Genomic DNA, 20,750 nt, shown 5'->3' on the forward strand with positions numbered 1-20,750 from the left:
GGGACTGAGATGGCCATGGGAGGACCTTAGTTTGTGACTGCTGAACCATTTTTGTGTAGATTTTGCCACATGTTTTGGATCATTATCCTGCTGAAAGACCCAATTGACGACCCATCTTCAGCTTTCTGGCAGAGGCCATCAGGTTTTTATTTAAAATGTCCTGGTAGTTCAAAGTGTTCATAATGCCATGCACCCTAACAAGGTTCCCAGGGCCTTTGGAAGAGAAACAGGCCAACAGCATCACAGATCCTCCACCATACTTCACTGTAGACATGAGGTGCTTTTCGGCATACTCATCTTTTGTTTTACGCCAGACCCACTTAGAGTGTTTGTTGCCAAAAAGCTCAATCTTAGTCTCATCTGACCAAAGCACACAATCCCAGTTGAAGTCCCAGTGCCGCTTAGCAAACTCCAGACGTTTACGTTTGTGAGTGTTAGTGAGAAAAGGCTTTTTCCTTGCATGCCTCCCAAACAGCTTGTTGGCATGTAGAGAGCGTCTGATGGTTGTTTTGGAGACTTTGTGACCCCAAGATGCCACTCTTTGATGCAATTCTGTGACAGTGAGTTAAGGACTTTTTTTTACTTCTCTTACCATCCTCCTCACTGTGCGTTGTGGCAAGATAAACTTGGGACCTCTTCCAGCCTTGTTTGTCACTGTTCCAGTTGTTTTAAACTTCTGAATGATTCCTCTGACTGTAGATACGGGCAAGTTAAGGCGAGTGGCTATTTTCTTGTAGCCATTGCCTGACTTATGAAGGTCGACACACATCTGCCTTATTTGAATGGTGTGTTCTTTTGTCTTTGCCATGTTGACAAATGGGTAAGAGAATTAGGCCTCTGTGTCATGTCATATTTATACCCCAGGGAAACAGGAAGTCATGAATTACTAATTAAAAGTTCCTAGATACCCTGACCAACTTTAGCAACTACAGAAAAATATATTTAAAAAAAAATCAATTACATTTTTCAGCGGTATTGTTAGGGGTGCCAATAATTGTGGGACACATGATTTCAAGGTTTTTTTTTTCTAAATTTTAGATTTTTTTTTTACCACCAAAGTAATGTACTTAAATAAAAGGTTGGATTTTTCTCTTTTTTTGTATTTGGGTTCTATGTTGTTTAAAAAAAAGGGAGAATTTTTAGAAGTCCCCGACCACATCTTAAACAGGGGTGCCAATAATTGTGGAGGGCACTGTATTAGTAAATGTTGAAATTAATAATAACTAAGATTAATAATTGCTGTAGAAGTATCGTTCATTCTTTGTTCACGTTAACTAAAGTAGTTAACTAATGTCATTACACGGCTCTGTTATTATCCAGCGGTCAGTTATTCCCACACTATTTATTATTTCACACAATTTTTATGATTATTGTTTTGTACAGTGTTGGATTATAAGATACAAGCAGGTATAATGTAATAAGCGGGATGATGTACATCCAGCCGGTTGTTATCTCAGAATAAACCCCTTCAGTGTGAAGCTGATCCTGATCGCACTGGCAGAGTTATTCTGAGATAACAACCGGCTACATTTACATTATCCCTTACTTAACTAGTGAACATTATTGTAAAGTGTTCCCAAAACAGCTGTACACTAGTTCAGAAAGGCACACACACAGCTTGTGTGTAAATATGACCAAACAGAAGTAGTTGATTGGCTGATGAGACTAACCGTCTGAAAGTAGATTGTAATCATCCACTGGAAGCTTGTTTGCTCACGCTTCGCTGGTCGAGGAAGACGCCAGCATTCGTCTGGACACTGATAACATCTAACGGACACAATCAGGATTGGAAAGAGAGTGTAAATGCATAAACAAATAGAGAAACATGAGAAATAAAGGGACAGAATTGTAAAAGTCCCCCTGCAGTCAATAATTGTATCCCCTAAAACTTTTTTTATAAACTTTACATATTTAAATGTTTTATCCTTAAAAAATGTATTCATGCCTTAAAATATCTATGTAACTCGACACCCTTGCCTCATTTAGTATGCACGGTTCTATGAATATGCAAATGAGCCCCGCCTCCTCTCACTCACTCACTCAGAGATCCACTGGTTGACGATCACACGTTGATCTGATTGGTTACAAGGTAGTGTGTGACGTCAGAAACACCAGCGATTTCACACCGTGTTTTTGAGACTGTCTTTGGTTCACTGCAGTTTTAAATACTCAACAATGCTGTCGACTTATGAACTTACACATGGTTTGTCTTAAAGCAGATTAAAAACAGCACATAGACACATAAACAACATTAGAAGCTGGGTTGTCACCGCAGGGATTAATGTTTGGAGCCGGTGCGCTGCAGAGAAGGCTGTTACTATATATAGTATGTTACATATATATGTGTATAGCAAGACTGACCTGGTCTATGAAACGCTGTTTGCAGGTGCTGGGTGTTCGGCGCGTTCGCTCTGCTGTGTCTGCTCTGTCTGACGTGGGCGTTCGGTCTGCTGTTCCTGAACGACTCTTCAGTCATCATGGCGTACCTCTTCACTATCTTCAACACCTTACAAGGGATGTTCATCTTCATCTTCCACTGTCTTCTGCAGAAGAAGGTAAACCACTGACCGCCTGTGAAAAGCTTCATCATACACCTCATTCTTCACCACTGAACGTGTTAAATATTCATAATGACATTTTCTGGCTGCGTTAAGTTAAGTTAAACTAGGCTTCTTGTAGCTTATGGTACTTCAAGTCAGGAGAAAATGTCAAGGTTGTCTTTTTAAAGGCTTGTTTTAGAGCTTATTTTCTTGATGTTTTAAACAAAATGTATATTTAATTATATCAGGTAAAGTCAACATAAAGTGTTGCAATCCAGTTTTATCTCGGCACATTTGTGAATAAAGCGTCTGTCAGTGTATTAACAAAATTCAACAGTGAAAGGCATTTTCTTAAATAGTGTTTACAAAAAAGTCAATCCAATTTACAGCGTTACACAGTGAAAGACTTTTAGAGACCGAAGTGCCTGGCTTTTGCTGATGTTTATCATATTAATTTATTATGAATCATATATTATTTATATTATACTTTTAATACTCTACATGTGAGCGGTTATATTTTCACAATATGAAGGTTTTCATTAAAAATGTATATAAGTGTGTACATATAAATAGCCCTTAAGATCCTTTCACACCATCAGACAATGCAAACATCTTGCAGAGAAGTGCTCCATTCACAGCGAGCTGGAAACGAATGTGCATACGGTTAAAGCAAATGTAGATTCACACTCGTACAATAGAGGACACGACACAAATAGGGCTGGTGTCACAGAGTCTAAAGATGAAGATGAATACAACATAAACTTTAGATGAAAGCAAACCATAACCAAACTCAGGACATGCGTTAACAACAACCGACAAGCAGAACTGACAACACAAGAACTAAAGACAGACAAAGTTCATTAATGATCGACAGAACGACTAATCACATCAGTAACCATGACAACTCCGAAGTGGCGGGAAACTAGAACAAAGGAAACATAAACAAACATAAAAAAATATACAAAATATTGATCTCTCAATTTTAATCAATTCTCATTTTTATAAATTGACACTTACCAACTTGTGTAATTTTAGTGTCTGTATACAAATCAGTTCATATTAATCATCAATATTATAGTAGTGTAGTACCAACTGACTCCCTGTACAGCTTACATCATTAATTGATGTAGTAATTGATCATTAAGAGATGTTTTTGGTTGCACTTTATTTGAAGGTGTCTTTGTTACAGTGTAATTATACTTATAAGTGTTATAGTGTTATATACTCATAAATTATAGTCATTACTATACTAACTACATGTAACAAGGACACTGTCAATTTTTTTTTTTTTTTTTTTTTTTTTAGCAAATTAGCCATGTACTGTGCCTGATATATATCCAGAATAATCAGTGTCGAATTGAATCAGAATCAAAAGTGAATCGGATGCTTGTCAAGTTATCCCGAGTTTATTTGCCTCAATGTCTGCCCAAACTTAAGCTTCAGTCAAAGCATCTAATTCTTCATCATCGAAGCAATTTAATGAAAATCTTTCAGCAATGACTTGATCTTCTTGTACTCGTTTTCAATGATTATTTCAGACGGTTAGCTTAATAACCAGTAGCATCTCAAAGTTGATGAACACATTGTGGCTTTTCCCAGCAGTCTTTGAACAACCTCAGCAAGTGGTTTACTCCAAACTCAATCGTCACAATGCTGATCAACAATCTCTCTCCTTTGGCTTTATAACCACCAAACCCACCACCTTTGGTGAGAGAATCACATCCACTGCTCACAAAGCTCTCTCTGCCCGCTGGTAATCACACACGCCTGGTTATGTGTGCCATGTGCAGTTTCAATGGCCAATCAGCTTCCTTGTTTCTCCCAGGTCATACTCATTTTGATCTCAAATTTTCTTCATTTAATAATGATGAATCTATCCTTTTTAACCATTAACTTTTTTTTCCTTTTTTTTCTCAAATTGAACTTAACAATGGTGATATTAGTATCCAGCCCTAGACACACACTCATCTTTCCAGATATTACAATAAACCTCTAGTTGAATTAAACAAAGAAATGAAACAAGTGTGATATTTAACACTAGTAAATAAAGTGAGGTTAAATCCATTTGTATTATTTAACATATTTAATAATTGCAGGTGTGCATAAAGTTCCTTTTTTGAAATGAATGTTCAGGAATATTGCATGTTGTGTTTGTGCTAGTGCGAGTGCAGAACATCTGGTGCAGGAATCAGCATCTGTATATGTGTAAGCAGCACGCATGGCATATTTTACTACGAGAGTGATTTAAACGAATCGTTGAACTCAGACAGTACATGTTCAGTCTCACAGCGGCACAAGAACACTGCAGGCAGACGCTGTGCAGACGTCTTCAGAGAGTTTATCATTTCCTGGAGTAATATCCTCACGTCTGCAGTGTTCAGCGCCACCAAAGGAGTCCGTTGTGTTATTTGTCATAACACACATTATGCATTTTATTTTTAATCAATCTGATTTTTGCATGGTAAATGTAAAGCTGTTGTTCTGTCATGTGTGAGTGTTTATTCTGCTGATGTTTCGTCACAGGTGCGTAAAGAGTACAGCAAGTGTGTGCGTCAGTCTCAGTGCTGCCGTGCTCTTCCGTCTGAGGGAGCTCACGCTGCTAGCAAACCCGCGGGCTCCAGGGCCAGCGCGCGCTACTCGTCCGCCACACAGGTACAGCTACAGCTACATCTACATCTACATCTACAGCTACATCTACATCCACAGCTACAGCTACATCTACAGCTACATCTACAGCTACAGCTACATCTACATCCACAGCTACATCCACATCCACATCCACAGCTACATCTACATCCACAGCTACATCCACAGCTACATCTACATCCACATCCACAGCTACAGCTACATCTACATCCACAGCTACAGCTACAGCTACATCCACATCCACAGCTACATCCACATCCACATCCACAGCTACATCTACATCCACAGCTACATCCACAGCTACATCTACAGCTACATCCACATCCACAGCTACATCCACATCCACATCCACAGCTACAGCTACATCTACATCCACAGCTACAGCTACAGCTACATCCACAGCTACATCTACAGCTACATCCACATCCACAGCTACATCCACAGCTACATCCACAGCTACATCCACAGCTACAGCTACATCTACAGCTACATCCACAGCTACAGCTACAGCTACATCTACAGCTACATCCACATCCACAGCTACATCCACAGCTACATCCACATCCACAGCTACAGCTACATCTACATCCACAGCTACATCCACAGCTACATCCACAGCTACATCTACAGCTACATCCACATCCACAGCTACAGCTACATCTACATCCACAGCTACATCTACAGCTACATCTACAGCTACATCCACATCCACATCCACAGCTACATCTACATCCACAGCTACATCTACATCCACAGCTACATCTACAGCTACATCCACATCCACAGCTACAGCTACATCTACAGCTACATCCACATCCACAGCTACATCCACATCCACAGCTACAGCTACATCCACAGCTACATCCACAGCTACATCTACAGCTACAGCTACAGCTACATCCACAGCTACATCTACAGCTACATCCACATCCACAGCTACATCTACAGCCACATCCACATCCACAGCTACAGCTACATCTACAGCTACATCCACATCCACAGCTACATCCACATCCACAGCTACAGCTACATCCACAGCTACATCCACAGCTACATCTACAGCTACAGCTACATCCACAGCTACATCTACAGCTACATCCACATCCACAGCTACATCCACAGCTACATCCACAGCTACAGCTACAGCTACAGCTACATCCACAGCTACATCTACAGCTACATCCACATCCACAGCTACATCCACAGCTACATCCACAGCTACATCCACAGCTACAGCTACATCTACAGCTACATCCACATCCACATCCACAGCTACAGCTACATCCACAGCTACAGCTACAGCTACATCCACAGCTACATCTACAGCTACATCCACATCCACAGCTACATCCACATCCACAGCTACAGCTACATCCACAGCTACATCCACAGCTACATCTACAGCTACATCCCCAGCTACATCTACATCTACAGCTACATCTACATCCACAGCTACATCCACAGCTACATCTACAGCTACATCCACAGCTACATCTACATCCACAGCTACATCTACAGCTACATCCACAGCTACAGCTACATCTACATCCACAGCTACATCTACATCCACAGCTACATCTACAGCTACATCCACAGCTACATCTACATCTACATCCACAGCTACATCCACAGCTACATCTACATCCACAGCTACATCTAGCTACATCCACATCCACAGCTACATCTACAGCTACATCTACATCCACAGCTACATCTACATCCACAGCTACATCCACATCCACAGCTACATCTACAGCTACAGCTACATCCACAGCTACATCCACATCCACAGCTACATCCACAGCTACATCCACATCCACAGCTACATCTACATCCACAGCTACATCCACAGCTACATCTACATCCACAGCTACATCTACATCCACAGCTACATCTACAGCTACATCCACAGCTACATCCACAGCTACATCTACAGCTACATCCACAGCTACATCCACAGCTACATCTACATCCACAGCTACATCCACAGCTACATCTACATCCACAGCTACATCTACATCTACATCCACAGCTACATCTACATCCACATCCACAGCTACATCTACAGCTACATCCACAGCTACAGCTACATCAGATCATCATATTATACTGATTTGTGAAGGATCATGTGACACTGAAGACTGGAGTAATGATGCTGAAAATTCAGCTTTGATCACAGGAATAAATTACACTTTACTGTATATTCACACAGATAACAGCTGATTAACAGTGTAATAATATTTCAAAATATTATAAACACAGTTTTTTAATATATATATTTGTAATCAAATAAATGCAGTCTTGGTGAGATTTCTTTCAAAAACATAAAAAGTTGTACCGATCCCAAAAATGTTTAATGGCAGTGTACGTCACAAACAACCTAAATATAATTATTATTTACACTAATCATACACGTTTCTCAGCATCTGTCACTCCACGTCTGATTTTGAGCCAGAGTATCTTATTTCTGCTGTTCCAAATAATGAGGAACTATGTTTTCAGGAAATGTCATGGAGTAAAAAAGCACGATGTTATGATTTTAATGTAGTAATTTTATTTTATTTTTTTTTTATTTTAATTTTTTTTTATTAAAGTGTCTTGCACTTACATGCCCAGCCCGAATAGGCTTAAAAGACACTAATGACAAAAAACAAACATAATACATCAAGATGACCATTAAACAAAGAACATAGGACGATGACCATCATACACAATACATTACCATCATTTTCACAATATAAACAAACAAAACAAGACACGACACCGTCAATTTAGGCCAGGATATAAATTCATTTGCCTAAGTTTCCACGCCTTTTCCACATATCTAGCCAAACTATAGAATTCATTTTCAAAAAGCCAATTCAACATATCCCCATCCGTCATCCAAAACAAATCAGGCTTTTTATATTGAATTCTCTCAAACATACCCATTCTTAAATCATGATATAACGGGCAAAAAAACAAAAAATGCCATTCATCCTCAACAACCATTAAATCACACAAAACACATAATCTGTCCTCTTCTGGGACACCCTTGTAGCGCCCCACCTCGATCTGCAAGGGCAACACCCCAGCTCTGAGCTGGGCACACAAAGACCTCTGGAATCTAGTTAACCAACATTTAACATAAGGCTCTGTGGAGTAATCATTTTTAAAGTGAACATAACTTCTCAATTTGGGCTTATTTAACACCTGCCATTGCCATTGCTCTTTATAAGAATTAAACAACAGCTGCCTGACCTGAGATATATCACCTCGTAAAGTATTTGTAAATATATAATGTTGCTTTACTGATGAAAGTATTCCAAGGACCTCCATTGACCAAGGATAATTGTGAGCTTTATCCCAATCAAAAACTTTCCGAGTAAGTCTATCTTCAGGTAATTTTATAAAACGATTCCACAATCTTATTACTTCCACCTTCTGTTTCACCATACAAGGCTCCCAACCCATATCTCCCTCTAGCGCAGCTCTAGTAGTGAACCGGTGCACTCCAAGGAAACACCTCATAGCCCTGCTCTGCAGTCTATTACATTCAGGAGCATCTTCGAAGCCCCAGACCCCAGCTGCATAAAACAAAATAGAACCCACCATACTGTCAAACAGCTGGGTAAATGTTGAATAACTTATTTCAGGGCAAAGTTTCATCCTATTAATAACAGCTCCTAGGGCCCTCCCTGCAGACTCAGACAAAACCCTTCTCCCTTCTGAGAATGTCATATTTTCGTGAAAAAGGAAACCAAGATATTTATAAGTTCTGCTGTACATAAGCTGGGTTTGTCCAAAAAAGAAATCAAATTCACTGCGCAACACAGATGGTTTCCTAAAATGGACAACTTGTGTTTTATCCACATTTATAGAAAGTCTCCATTTATTACACCAATCCTTCATAATGCCCAACATTCTTTGTAGTTTAATTTCTTCATCGGTGCAAACAACAATATCATCTGCATATAATAGAATACTGAGGTTAAAACCATCAATGTCTATACCCAAATTTGCTAACTTTATCTCTTGAGCCAAATCATTCACAAAAAGCGCAAAAAGAGTGGGTGAAAGAACATCTCCCTGCTTAACCCCAAATGGAGTGGGAAACCATCCTGTCCTCATGTCATTAATCTGCACACAGGCCACTGGAGCCTTGTACAGAGCTCTGATAGAATTATACAAATTACCTGTAATACCAATAGAAAGTAACTTATATTTCAACAAATCTCTGTTAACCCAATCAAAAGCTTTTTTTAAATCAACAAAACAAACAAAAGTACTTTTGTTTTCCTGCAACCACAGTAGTAAGATTCCCTAAATAAAAATACACACATTTTACACACTATGTATAAACCTTAATTAAGCAATTTAATACTCAAGTGAAAAGCAGTTTACACCGGTATGATATCACGCTGTGCCCACATTAGACCAGCGCCACCGTCTGCTCAGACCCGCGGAATCATTCAGCACAACTCTCACGGTGCATTATGGGTATTCTGTAGCCGTTGAGTGTACACTCGTTATCGCAGTGCATTGTGGGATTGAATGAGTGCGCTCGATAACATCCATTATGGTTTCAGACACCACTGCAAATGTCTGTTCCCTCAATAGTGCTTTATTTAAGTGTGTGTGTGTGTGTGTGTGTGTGTGTGTGTGTGTGTGTGTGTGTGTGTGTGTGTGTGTGTGTGTGTGTGTGTGTGTGTGTGTGTGTGTGTGTGTGTGTGTGTGTGTGTGTGTGTGTGTGTGTGTGTGTGTGTGTCGACACAGAGCCGCATCAGGAGGATGTGGAACGACACCGTGAGGAAACAGTCCGAGTCGTCCTTCATCTCTGGAGATATCAACAGCACTTCCACACTAAACCAAGGTGACCGTGTACACTATACACACTACTGTAGATCTATACACACTACTGTAGATCTATACACACTCCTGTAGATCTATACACACTACTGTAGATCTATACACACTACTGTAGATCTATACACACTACTGTAGATCTATACACACTCCTGTAGATCTATACACACTCCTGTAGATCTATACACACTACTCATCTAACACTGAGCTCTCACACACACTACTGTAAATCTATACACACTACTGTAAATCTATACACACTACTGTAGATCTATACACACTACTGTAGATCTATACACACTACTGTAGATCTATACACACTACTGTAGATCTATACACACTCCTGTAGATCTATACACACTCCTGTAGATCTATACACACTACTGTAGATCTATACACACTACTGTAGATCTATACACACTACTGTAGATCTATACACACTACTGTAGATCTATACACACTACTGTAGATCTATACACACTACTCATCTAACACTGAGCTCTCACACACACTACTGTAGATCTATACACACTACTGTAGATCTATACACACTACTGTAGATCTATACACACTCCTGTAGATCTATACACACTCCTGTAGATCTATACACACTACTGTAGTCCTATACACACTACTGTAGATCTATACACACTCCTGTAGATCTATACACACTCCTGTAGATCTATACACACTACTGTAGGTCTATACACACTACTGTAGATCTATACACACTCCTGTAGATCTATAGACAGAACTGGCTTTTTCTGCGTGTGGACTGTGAGATGTTTATGAGAACGTTTTTCTTGTATCTTGTATCTTAGCATACGGTTTGCCTTATGGTATGTGCATGTAATTAAGCACAATTTATTGTCATTATTTTAGGAACTACATGTAACGAAGGATCATTAAGAAACTATGACTATGATTTATTACAGATAATGATGATCTATATACGGACTGCTGAAGTGAGGACGTTTGCTGGATGCAATATAAAAATTGCTGATGTATATGAATACTGATAAAATCAGTTTTATATAGATCCACACTGAGAACATCGTATTAATTTTTGCCAATAGTTTACTTCATTATGTATATTAAAATGCATTATATCTTTTCAGAAATAATTGTAACCAGAGTTAAAATGCATTATAAAATTTATTTTACTTCCTAAATGTTTTAACAACGAATAGATGAGTATTATAATGAGATCATCTAATGCATTATAAGGTGCATTACAGGGCATAAGTAATGCATTAAAATTAGACCCTAGTCTAAAGTGTGACCCAGTAATTTAATGAATAATTACTATAATTGTGTTACTACAGCTCCAAGACAAATCAGCAGATAAAGAAAGTACAACAATGAACAATGCTTGCAATGACCATACATTATTTAAAAACTGAGCACCTGTATGCATTTTGCTCTAGCAACACAAGTAATGAAGATACCTCTGAACAAACAGTATATCCGTTAGAAAAGAGACACCAGTACACCGGCGTCTTTTACCTGCTGCAGTATTTCAATCACTAAAAACAGCAGGACTAAAACAATTATCATGAAAAACACTTAAAAGAGCCTTAATGTGCTAAAACCGTGTTATTAAATGACCAAATTCAGTTTATTAATGACGCATACTGTACACAGGCGAGCAGATGAGCCCAGAATATGAATGCAACGCACTTAATAGTTAAGCGTTTTATTTTGAATGGTTTTCTACGGAAAAACCCTTAACAAGAAATGGTGTGTTTAAATCCTGTGTTCCTCTGCTTGTGTGTATGCACTAGGGTTGTCAAATCTACCGCTACAAGTTTCTTTCCTTTTCTACCAGCATTTCTTTCTGATTTAAATCAGTATGTTTAGTATGTTGCTGTACTCAATCTGCTTTCAAACTCTTTACAGCGTGTTTTTACAAGCGCTCAGCTTTCTGGCCAATCACAATCATAGCTGTGAGCAATGGCCAATCAGAGGTGCTCGACAGTAAGCCAGTTAGTGTCTGCCTAAAAACCAATCGTGAATCCTTTTATTATAACTAACACATTGTAAACACGATGTAAATAAGAGATTCATTGTACCATTAAGACAGCTTTTTTCTCATAACGGGAGTTTGTCGCTTCTCTTGCTCTCTGTTTATTACCCATTCAAGAAGAGTTTCTTCAAAGTTTCTGGATTGACAACCATATTTAAATACATGATTGAATGGGAAATGTCAGTGATTGACAGTGATGAGCAATGGACAACACAAAGCGGGACAATTGTTTTTAAAAGTACTTAATTCAACAGTTTTTGCTCTGGTACTGAAATTGGTACTAAGAACCGCAAAATGTGACTGGTATTGGCACCAGCTTCTGAAATGTTGGTGGTAGCACTTTATTTTACAGTCCTGTAACCCCTGTACATACTATGCACTTATTATAGTAATTACAATAACTGGGTAACAACTAAGTACTCAACCCCTAAACCTAACCTTAACCTATATAGTTTCTTTGGCAGTTACCCGTAAGTGCACGTACTATAACATAAAGTGCAACTGAAATGTCGGTATCATGACAACCCTAGTATGCACCATTAATAAGGTATATGAATTATGTGTTTTTAACATCACTGTCTTACTACATTAGTACCCAGTAAAAACCTGTTACAAATGTCTGGTGGTCAGTGGAGGAAAGCCTGGTTTGGGCGTTCCTGTAAGTGTGTGACGTCTATTACACACTGGATAGTAGAATGTGTGGCTTTAAATGCTTAATTGGATATTTTATTGTTTACTTTTCAACTTTCATTGCATTGGGATGGGTGCAAATCAAGTGAGGTTCTAGTGGGATCACGCGACACTAATAGTTGCAATGCAAATAGTCATTTGGTTTGGGTTTTTTAGACCCAGGACGCTTTTAAAAAATGATCCATTATTTAGGCTTTGCGAACGTGTTGCTGTTGAGAGGATGATGTTCATTAGTGGTGACTGAGCGAGAGCTCGAGTGTGTTTGAGTCGCTCTTATGCTCAGCTGTGATGCAGGACAAGTTTGGCTTCTCCAGTCTTCTTTGCTGCACTCAGTTTACACTCACTAAGATGTGCTTTGGTGGATCGGATCACAAGTAGACGAGAGACACATTCCCGTTTACACCCGGTGTTTTAATCCGGCTTTTGTCCACTTTCACCCACTTCTGTCCTGATTTCTTTGAGGGGAGGATTCATGCGTAAATGTGTGCATTTCTTCAGATCTTTAAATCTAACGGAAATAAACTCAGTCAATTTACATATGAACACGACCGGAGACGACGGAGAAACACACAGAGAGCATCAGCTTTAGTTTCTGCTCTGATTGTCTGACCAGCCGAACGCTGTGAGTGTGTGTTAGGGCCCTTTCACACCTACCTAGTTTAGTCTGGATTTCTGACTTTTCTGTTTGATCTGGATCTAAATGACAGGTGTGAAACCTCTCCGGACCAAACAGACGAAATTTGGTCTGACGAAAAGAGGTAGTCTCGGTCCGGATCAAACTGAACAAAGGTTTGGTTCGTTTCTAGTGTGAAAGCATTTTCTGTATGGCCGGACTTTCAGGGCATTTACAGGACCTTTCGGTGGTTCCCGCAGGATTGCTTTATTAACATTATAGTGGCAACGATATGTGTCTGTTCATTCATTCTTGTCAGAGTTACCCGCCGAATTGACAACACGCCGACGTCAGACGCACGTTCGTTTACAAACCAATCACTGTCAAGATGCCGCCCACACAGATGAAGACGACAGGACGTTCTTTAGTGCGCTCGCATAATTGCAGTGAAACCAAACCAAGACTTCCCGAATGTATAAAATTGATCAAGACATGAACTTTGGGTTCGGACCTTGGTGTGGACTTTCAGGTGTGAAGACGCCCTTAGAAATAAGGAATGATGAGAAAACATTGTGTTTGGTACATTTTTCATCTTCAAACCAAACTTGGGTCTTCAGCCGACAGTTTAAACCCCGTCTGGCTCGAGCTCTTCCCATAATGTCCACGCATTAGATCAGTAGCGGAGGGAAGACTTTAGTGTCTGTTTGAACACATCCGATCACATGAGCGTTTACACTACGAAAGCAATCCGGTCAAATGTGTTTTCTACTACTTCTGGACAAGCTGAAAACCTCTTAAACCCGTTTACTCCTGTATTTAGTGTCGTCCACTTGTGATCCAATCGACCCAAACACATCTGAACCTAGTCTTCAGATCAAGAGTTCTTGTGGCTCATCCCGGTGGATGCTCACACTGGCGGTGGAAGAGGAGAGATGTCCTGATATGAGTGTAAGCATGGGTGTAAATATGAAAGCGCTGTGTAAATGCCTCATTCAATCAAGTATAATCAAAAAATATCTCTCTGTAATTTGGCACGGTGGACGGTTGCATGCTGTAAACAGAGACATGAACGCTAGTATCTGAAGATCATATCAGTTCTAGTGAATAATGAAGAGATGTTCACGTCTGTCCAGCATCTGGTCACATGTCTGAAATGTGGGATCAGTCGACATTTGTTCTTCTGATCCACTTGGACAAACTTGTCTCCGATCGCCTCATGTAATCCTGTTTTCTTCTGCTCTGTTTTCCTAAAGCTCTCTTCTTATCTCACGCTCCTCTCTTTATCTACTCAACAGGAATGACGGGCAACTATCTGCTAACTAACCCTCTCCTCAGGCCTCACGACACTAACAGCCGCTATAACAACCTTCTGGCGGAGACCCTGGTGTGCAGCGCTGCGTCTCCTCCAGGTGCTCCACGGGCGGGACACACTCACTGTAACACACTCACTGTAACACACTCACTGTAACACACACTCCACGGGCCGGGACACACTCACTGTAACACACACTCACTGTAACACACACTCCACGGGCCGGGACACACTCACTGTAACACACACTCACTGTAACACACACTCGCTGTAACACACACTCGCTGTAACACACACTCACTGTAACACACACTCGCTGTAACACACGCTCACTGTAACACACACTCGCTGTAACACACACTCGCTGTAACACACGCTCACTGTAACACACACTCACTGTAACACACACTCACTGTAACACACACTCACTATAACACACACTCGCTGTAACACACACTCACTATAACACACACTCACTGTAACACACACTCACTGTAACACACACTCACTGTAACACACACTCACTATAACACACACTCGCTGTAACACACACTCACTGTAACACACACTCACTATAACACACACTCACTGTAACACACACTCACTGTAACACACACTCACTGTAACACACACTCACTGTAACACACACTCGCTGTAACACACACTCGCTGTAACACACGCTCACTGTAACACACACTCACTGTAACACACACTCACTGTAACACACACTCACTATAACACACACTCACTATAACACACACTCGCTGTAACACACACTCACTATAACACACACTCACTGTAACACACGCTCACAGTAACACACACTCGCTGTAACACACACTCGCTGTAACACACACTTGCTGTAACACACACTCACTGTAACACACACTCGCTGTAACACACGCTCACTGTAACACACACTCACTGTAACACACACTCGCTGTAACACACGCTCACAGTAACACACACTCGCTGTAACACACACTTGCTGTAACACACACTCGCTGTAACACACACTCGCTGTAACACACACTCGCTGTAACACACACTCGCTGTAACACACACTCGCTGTAACACACACTTGCTGTAACACACACTCGCTGTAACACACACTCGCTGTAACACACACTCGCTGTAACACACACTCGCTGTAACACACACTTGCTGTAACACACACTCGCTGTAACACACACTCGCTGTAACACACACTCGCTGTAACACAGACTCGCTGTAACACACGCCGGGACCAGATCACTTCATCTTCTGATGCATGAAACTCTTGCTTTCGCCTCCAATTTATTAGTTCACGCTTTAAATTCTTATGTTTGTTTTTTCTCTTTACGTTCCTGCTTTATATCGTTTCCTGCTTTATATCGTTTCCTGCTGTATATTGTTCGGCGTGCAGCCTGTATTCTATCAGCAGGGTTATTATCATTATCTAAACCTTTTAAAAACATTTCTGTTCATTGAAATGAAGATGAAATAAAATATGAATATTAGGTTTAAAAAACTTAAACTAAACGTAAATGAGAAATGTTGCTAGGCAATAACTGAAATAAGTTTAAGTTGCAGCACTAAAATTATTAACTGGAAAATAAATAACGAATTTAAATTCTAATTTAAAGAAATTAAACCTAAATGGCAATATTTAAGAAAAAAACCCAGAATAAAATGGCAAAAGCACATAAAAAAATTCTATAAAAAAAAGAAACATGACAACTAACAATATAAAAATAATAAAAAAATTATAAAAAATATTAATAAAACTTAAAAGTAAAATAAAATCGCACTAGTCTAGGGGACTCATGCACTCCCGTTAGGCCCGTTCACTGTGAGAACGATAACTATAAAGATAACTATAATAATAAATGATATTAGCGCTCACAGCAGCAGACGATATCGTTACGTTTATTCTAATCGCGCACTTCAGTTTGTCGTCTGTCTCTTTAAATGCTCAAGCTCTTTAAAGCAGGATGGGTTTAAAGCAGGATCAGTGTCCAACAACATCGCTCCTCCGTGTCATTACGTTACAGTTGTGCTGTTCAGAGCTATTCTTTTATATCTAGAACTATATCTTTATCGTTATCATTATAGTTATCGTCCTTGGTGTGAATGGGTACATAAAATATTATACTGTAACCATTTTTACAATGCCTTTCTGGTGCTCTTCGGTCAAAAATATAGTTTTACATTTATTTTTTTACATTTATTTACTATGTGAACACACAAAAAAAATTCACGGGCATGATTCCAACAGGTTAAATGGTCCTGTAAGAAAATACACACACTTCGCGTTCAGAAATGAGCGCATTGGAAAAGAATGGGAGACGAATTTCATCTAGTGGAAACTTTTGGTACTGCAGCTCATCTTTTTTTGAGATATCAGGCTCAATTTTTTAACACAACTTGATTAGATTCATGGCTTTGATTTTCTTGTCGTTCTGGAGTAAAACGTGATTTTGAAAATATATATGTCATATAAAAATTTAAAATATAATTTTTGTGCATCTTTCATAACAATACACGTAAAATTCTGCAACTTTTTTTAAGTGAACTTTTCAAAACTTTTTCCACCAAGTGTCGTCTCTGAAAAGAGATCAAACTTCAGTCAGGCGCTCTGCATTCTAGATTTACCACAGTTTAAGCGGGAAATTAAAAGTTCAGCTCTATGCTCAAAAGGTGAATAAATGGATTATAAATGCAGCGTAAATATAATGTAGTGTAAACAAATCCCCTATAAACAAATCCCCTAAAAATACAAAATATGAAATTAATAATATTATCAAACTAAAATATAGTATATTAATTACATTGACAAAAAAAACGTGTGAAGAGCGCCCGGGGGTTAAGGCTAATCCCGCCGCACTTCCACATCCTCCTAAAGTCCCGCATGGACTCGGCGTGTTGTGAAGCTTATATGCAGTGACGGGTGGATTGAAACCATCGGCTCTGTAGAAGAAAGAGGGAAATGGTGTGTGTCTGTAGTGCCGGTGTCAGAGAGTGTTATGAGAAGGATATGATGTGCTTTTGATGGCTTCAGATCCACACACAGTCAGAGAAACACTGCCAGACCTCCTTCATGTAGCAGAACAATGCATGCGTCAGATGAGGAGGAGACCGGCTGATGAGTCAGCTTTCCTTTTATATTATTTTATCAAAACATAAAAACTCCATTTGATCAACTTTTTAAGCCATTTCTAGGATAAAACTAAGTGATGATCTACTGTAGCCTCAACACTCGAAGTAGACCAGAATTTAATAAATAATATACAGTCAATCCAAACATTATTCAGACACCAGATATATATTTGTATATGTTTTTACTAGTGTGTGCAGGACACTAATAGTATACATATAATTGATGTAAGTGAGGAGAGCAAAATAAAGTAAACTGTGATTTAATATACCCAAAAATTATTCATACAGTGACTACAGTAAAATAAAATAAAAATTGGGACCAAACATTATTATTATTATTCAGACACTTTGAGCTGATCATGTTCTGCTGAAGTGTTTCTTCTTTAATTGCTAATGCTCTTTTCACACACACACTGAACACAATGAAGCATTGCTTGGTCACTGGTTGAGCTAAACTGGTATTATCTAATTGTGTAGTTAAATTTACCAGCTGACAGATATTCAACATAATTCATGTGTGAGACAGTCTAACAGAAGGACGGACAAATCCAGTGACATAACTCTGAGTTCTGCTCATATTTTATTACCTTTTCCTGAACTATAGCGAATAAACTGATAATGTGAGAAATGTTGGTGTCTGAATAAAGTTTGGTTGGACTGTATATGGCAGATATTGTTTATATACAGAATCAGGTATTCTGTAGAGTCTGCAAACTCTCCTCAGTGTGGATCTCTAATAGTGTGATGTATTGCTAAGTAAAGCGAGTTGTATGTGTGAGTCTGGCTGTGTGTGACGCGGTGTGTGTGATTCCTGAAGCAGCAGAAGTGCACAAAAGAAACTCTTCAGTAATTGCGTGTGAACAGAACGAGCCGAGACCTTCGCTCTGAGACGAACCCCGGCCGCAGACACACACCCAGAATAGCTGAGCCCGTAGTGGACTGATGAATCCCGGATCTGGCCTGGCTTTCCTCCCAGAATCCCTGCTTTCTGTCCGCATCTGTTGGCCAGGCTCTCCAGTCTGGAGTAAACCCATCGCCAGGGCATAAACAAATGCAAATAAGCTTGGCTCAGAGGATGTTTTATGCTTGTTTGCTTTATTTCCGTCCTCCCTCGGTCCCGCTCTCCTCTCGCTCGGTCCTTTGATGCCCGTTTCACGCTCGAAGCCCAGACGCTCCTCGTTTCTCAGCAGAACACAGATATGGTTTCCACATCCCTGCTATCTGATGTTATTAACATCCATGCTGTGCTCTGCATGACTTTCTGTTCTAGCACCAGTTTGGTTTTATTACTCAAGGAACACTGTTGCTATTTCCTACCTCTGTGTGATTATGACTGAAGATGTTTATGCGTTCATATAGGCCTAAAGCTTTTATTTTTAATTCATTTGATGAACTTGTTACACCTGCCACATCCTGCATTCAGTCTTCTGAGAGATTCACTCACTACTGAAAAAATATTTATATAACATTGGTTAAACACATTGGCATTACTGTAATCACTGGCTGAATAATCTTTGTGCCTAATTGAAATATTAATTATATTTTGTTGACTATTTATGACTCCGTTTGGGAGCCACTTAAATCTTAACTGGGACATACATTTTCAATTTGGATCTGAATTTGAATTGGGAGGAATGAAAAAAATGTGTCCCATTTCTCTGGATCATTTTTGAGAGTAAATCTGTGACATATTCAATTGAATAGACTTGATTTATAAAAGCACAGGCCTGTCTGTAGACGGTCTAACAGTAAAGCGAGTCATGAGTCATGACGGTTGTGTCGAGCACAAGAACACCGCGGCCTCCGTTATTCCTCAGTGCAGGAAGTCTGGGACAGCCAGGACTGTATATGCTAATATGTATATGAAATATGCTGGAGAACTCGGTTCAGAAGAGTTCAGATAGAAAGAAATTCATATCACAGATCTGAGTGTAGTTTTAACACTTAATGAATAATTCATAAACAAATTGATATTAAGAACAGTGCTATAAATTATTGTATACTTTATTTAATATAGCATTAATAAATTAACGTGTGTTTATGGACAGGGTGTATTATTATTATTATGTGGTTATAGTTCAAATCACTAAAATCATAATCACTTTTTATAGTTTTGATCATGTTGAACCTGATTGCAAATTTGCAAACTTGTTCTTAATTTGCTTGGTTAAAGCAAAATACCATTTTATGAGAATAATATGGGCAAAATTAATCATGTAATGTGTCATCACAAATAACATCTTGTGGCGTATGGCCAATTCAAATCAAATTAAAACTCAAACTCATAAACTGAAAGGAAATAAAAGCCCATTTTTCCCAATGCTAATTTAGGGGGAGAAGCAGTAATTTTGATTCTGGCTTTCAGTGGGTAACATTAACATTAAACATGCTTGCCTATTTGTTTATTACTTTGATTTGGACAAATTGTAAGTGAACTAAAAATGTGTGGTGGATCTTGATGGACTGAATTCAGACGTTTGTAATTTGCAAGCTTTTCTGCTGGATGATTTCTCACTTTTCTGTGTTCGCTGCGACTGTCTAAAGAAGGCGTTTGTTTGACTCTTTTTCTTTTGGCACATGGGCAGTTCTCAGGTCAGCTAGCCTGAGCAGACACACATGATGTGAGTGTTTGCACAAACATGCCTCCATTTCTCCTGAGTTCAATACACACACACGTACAGCATGTTTTGTGTGGATGCTTTTCGCCGTTGCATCTGGCATTCATTTACAATAATGGCTCTTTTTGTGTTTGTGCAAGAGGTTCTCTGGCCGCCTTTTAACATTCTTTCTCTCTGTGCTGTACGGTTACGGACATCCGTTTATGGAGCGCTTGGTCTGAACAGTTTCTGTTTAGTGACATGCATCTCTACTCTTTCAAAGAGGACCTATTATGCCCAAGTCTTGATTTAGTTTTTATAGTTTTCCTGCTTGAATTTTGAT

General features: G+C 39.3%; 1 protein-coding gene across 5 annotated transcripts in view; it reads left to right on the top strand.

The window, feature by feature from the left end:
• Positions 1-20,750, top strand: part of adgrl2b.1 (adhesion G protein-coupled receptor L2b, tandem duplicate 1) — a 143,353-nt gene that overhangs the window by 104,640 nt on the left and 17,963 nt on the right. For 2 of the 5 annotated variants that reach the window (XM_079614083.1, XM_079614082.1), the window contains exons 17-19: positions 2,387-2,555; positions 5,064-5,192; positions 9,942-10,038. In XM_079614083.1, the coding sequence (XP_079470209.1) occupies positions 2,387-2,555; positions 5,064-5,192; positions 9,942-10,038 (395 nt within the window). Of the gene's footprint in view, positions 1-2,386; positions 2,556-5,063; positions 5,193-9,941; positions 10,039-14,655; positions 14,770-20,395; positions 20,432-20,750 lie in introns of all 5 variants that reach the window. The other 3 variants (XM_079614084.1, XM_079614081.1, XM_079614085.1) reach the window with 3 other exon arrangements.

The sequence above is a fragment of the Phoxinus phoxinus genome (assembly GCF_949152265.1).
Source record: "Phoxinus phoxinus genome assembly, chromosome: 5".
In the NCBI taxonomy this organism is placed as follows: Eukaryota; Metazoa; Chordata; class Actinopteri; order Cypriniformes; family Leuciscidae; genus Phoxinus; species Phoxinus phoxinus.